The 2,599-nt window shown below is 66.8% G+C and overlaps 1 protein-coding gene across 1 annotated transcript; it reads left to right on the top strand.

Annotated features, from left to right (window-relative positions):
• Nucleotides 1-191: 191 nt before the first annotated feature.
• Nucleotides 192-2,599, top strand: LOC106890706 (epidermal differentiation-specific protein-like). The gene has a single exon (XM_014946670.1). It carries the CDS (start codon nt 1,374-1,376, stop codon nt 2,430-2,432), a length of 1,059 nt encoding a protein of 352 aa, XP_014802156.1. The 5' UTR covers nt 192-1,373; the 3' UTR covers nt 2,433-2,599.

Below are 2,599 nucleotides of genomic sequence, written 5' to 3'. Positions count from 1 at the left end.
CTGTAGCGTTTGTCTGGTGTAACCCCGACCGCCCCGACATCTGGCAATAAACTGGGAGACCCTGGCAGCCCCGGCACCGTGGGCAGGGAATGGGGGGGCACCGGCTGTGGGCAGCTGGTGGGGGGTGCGAGATGTGGGGGGATACCTGCCTGTGGGGGAGAGGGGTTTAGGGGGGGACAGGGATGCTGGAACACCAGGACACCTGGGTTTCTCTCTTGGGGTGGCTCGGGGCAGGGGGGACAGGCTGATGGAGCAGCAGGGTCTCCATGCTCCTCCTCCACCACAGGATGCAGGTGCCCACAGGCAGCACCACACTCAGGTTTCCCCGCAGGACCGGGGCACCCCACACAGCTGGGGTTGGCCCATTCTGTGATTTCAGCCCAGAGGCTCTGGGGGTCCTGGCTGTCCCCCACCCAGGGCAGGGGGTGGGTTGGGATCCAGCTGGGATCCCCTGAGAGCGGCTCATGTCTCAAATTTGGGGCTCTCCAGTCCTTGTGCCATGCTGGAGGGACAGCCCCGGGCTGGGAAGGGCTGCAGGGATGAGGGGACCCTGGACCCAGGCACACAGCTGGGAGAAGCCAGAGGTGTCCCACCGTGCCCACCACTGGCACCCGTCATCCTCCAGCAGCGCTGTGACCACCCCAAGTGGTCCATGACCATCCTGCCCATGGAGGGACAAGGGGAGGGAAGTGCCACCACCTGCCCCAGCCATCCTCGGGCACGGGGCTGGGACAGCGATGCCGTGTCCTGAACCCAGCAGCACCGGGATGCCAGAGGGGGTGTCTCGGGGCGCCGGCTTGCCCCACCACGATACCCTCTCACCCCGCCGGGGCGGGCCGGCAGTTCCTGCCCCACCGGCAACACACACCGTAATTAGCGCAGGTAGGGCGGAAGCATCAGTGATAATTGGCGGTGACTCGTTAAGGCTGGAGCGCCGCGTGCCCAGGGTGCGGCAGGACTTTCCAGCAGGGCTGGTCTGCGGGGCCGGCTGGCATCCCGGTGCGCTGGCTACCGCCCAACCATGCGGGGCCCGGCCGGCTCCCCACTGCCGGTGCGGGGCCGGGGCTGGGTGCGGGGGCGAGTGCTGTCATCGCCTTCGCTGCGTGCTGCTGCACGCCCCGGCCCCGCCACCCTTCTGACAGAGTCACCGCTGTCGGCCGGCGTCGGGGTGCTGCCGGCACAGACGGTGAAAGCACGGGGACCGGGCGGAGGTGAGCAAAGGAGAAGCAGAAAGCAGGGGGGAGAAGAAGGGTGCCAGAGGGCCCTTCCGCTGGCCAGGCTTTCCCCATAGGCTTCCCGTAGCACCTACGTGACCCCAGGAGAGGGGACTGGACGTGCCCCGTGCCCTCGCAGGGGCGGGCGCCTCTGGCACCATGAACCGGATCACGGTGTACGAGCGTGCCAACTTCGAGGGGCTGAGCCGGGAGTTCACCTGCGACGTGCCCGACCTGCACGAGATGGATTTCGGGAACTGCATCGCCTCTCTGAAGGTGGTGGGGCAGCCCTGGATCGCCTACACGGACCCCAAGTACGAGGGGGAGCCGCACGCCTTCGAGGAGGGCGAGTACCCATCCGTGGGGCGACCCAACAGCTTCTCGGCACTGCGGCTCGTGCACCACGACCTGGGGGACCCCCAGATCACCCTCTATGAGCGCCCCAACTTCCAAGGTGCCTGCAAAGTGGTGACGGAGGAGACCAACCTGGCGTATGGGTACTTCAACGACCGGGTGGCCTCCCATGTGGTGCAGCGGGGAGTCTGGCTGCTCTACCAGCACCCCAGCCGGGGCGGTTGGCACTGCCTGGCATGGCCCGGCGAGCGCCTCGCCGACTACAAACTTGAGCTGAACTTCCAGGCTCGGCTGTCCCACCTGCGCCCGCTGCGGCCCGGGCGGCCCCTGGTCTCGGCACGTCTCCTCTGGGAGCAGAAGCGGGTGGAGGAAGAGCGGGAGGTGCTGGTGGATGAGATTGAGGGGGTGAACGAGACGGAGTCGGAGCAGACGCTGGCGGCCAGCAGCAGCCGGGAGTACGTCACCACACTCTGGCAGAGCTTCCACTTCAGCAACGCCACCAGCCTCAAAGCCGGGCTCTCCTTCACACTGGCCGTGGAAGCCTCCAACATCTTCACGGTGCAGAAAGGGCGCAGCGAATCCAGCACCCGCCGGGAACGCGTGGAGGTGCAGCTGCCGGCCAAGATCCCCCCGCGCACGGCACTCAGCATCCAGGTCTTGCGGAAGGAGGTGACGCTCTCCGTCCCGGTCCTCCTCACCATCACCCAGAACGAAGCTGTTCGGACGGAGACGGGCGAGTACCGCAGCATCTCGGGTACCAACATCAGTGCCCGCTATAGCCTGAAGCCTCTGCCGGCTGCAGGCGGGGAGCAGGCAGCCACTAAGGGGACAGAGACAATACCTGGCACCGGGAAGGAGCTGTAGCTCCATCCTGGTGCTGGGCATTACGTCTGTCCCCTCAGGAGTGTGCGGCCCCCGGGGATGCCCATGCTGCCTCCCCAGTCCGCCCCTGAAGGAGCCAGGATCAAAGGGCTCCAGCTGGAGGTGCCTCCTCCTGCCGGGTATTAACAATAAAGCCCCTTCCCCAACTG

Source organism: Calidris pugnax, unplaced genomic scaffold (genome assembly GCF_001431845.1).
Source record: "Calidris pugnax isolate Ruff unplaced genomic scaffold, ASM143184v1 scaffold81, whole genome shotgun sequence".
Classification (NCBI taxonomy): domain Eukaryota; kingdom Metazoa; phylum Chordata; class Aves; order Charadriiformes; family Scolopacidae; genus Calidris; species Calidris pugnax.
Note: the sequence above shows the minus strand (reverse complement) of the source record. Positions and strands in the feature narration are given on the sequence as shown.

What these genes read in the sequence shown, in the direction of transcription:
- LOC106890706 (XM_014946670.1), top strand. Translation starts at nt 1,374, where the DNA reads ATGAACCGGATCACGGTGTACGAGCGTGCCAACTTCGAGGGGCTGAGC.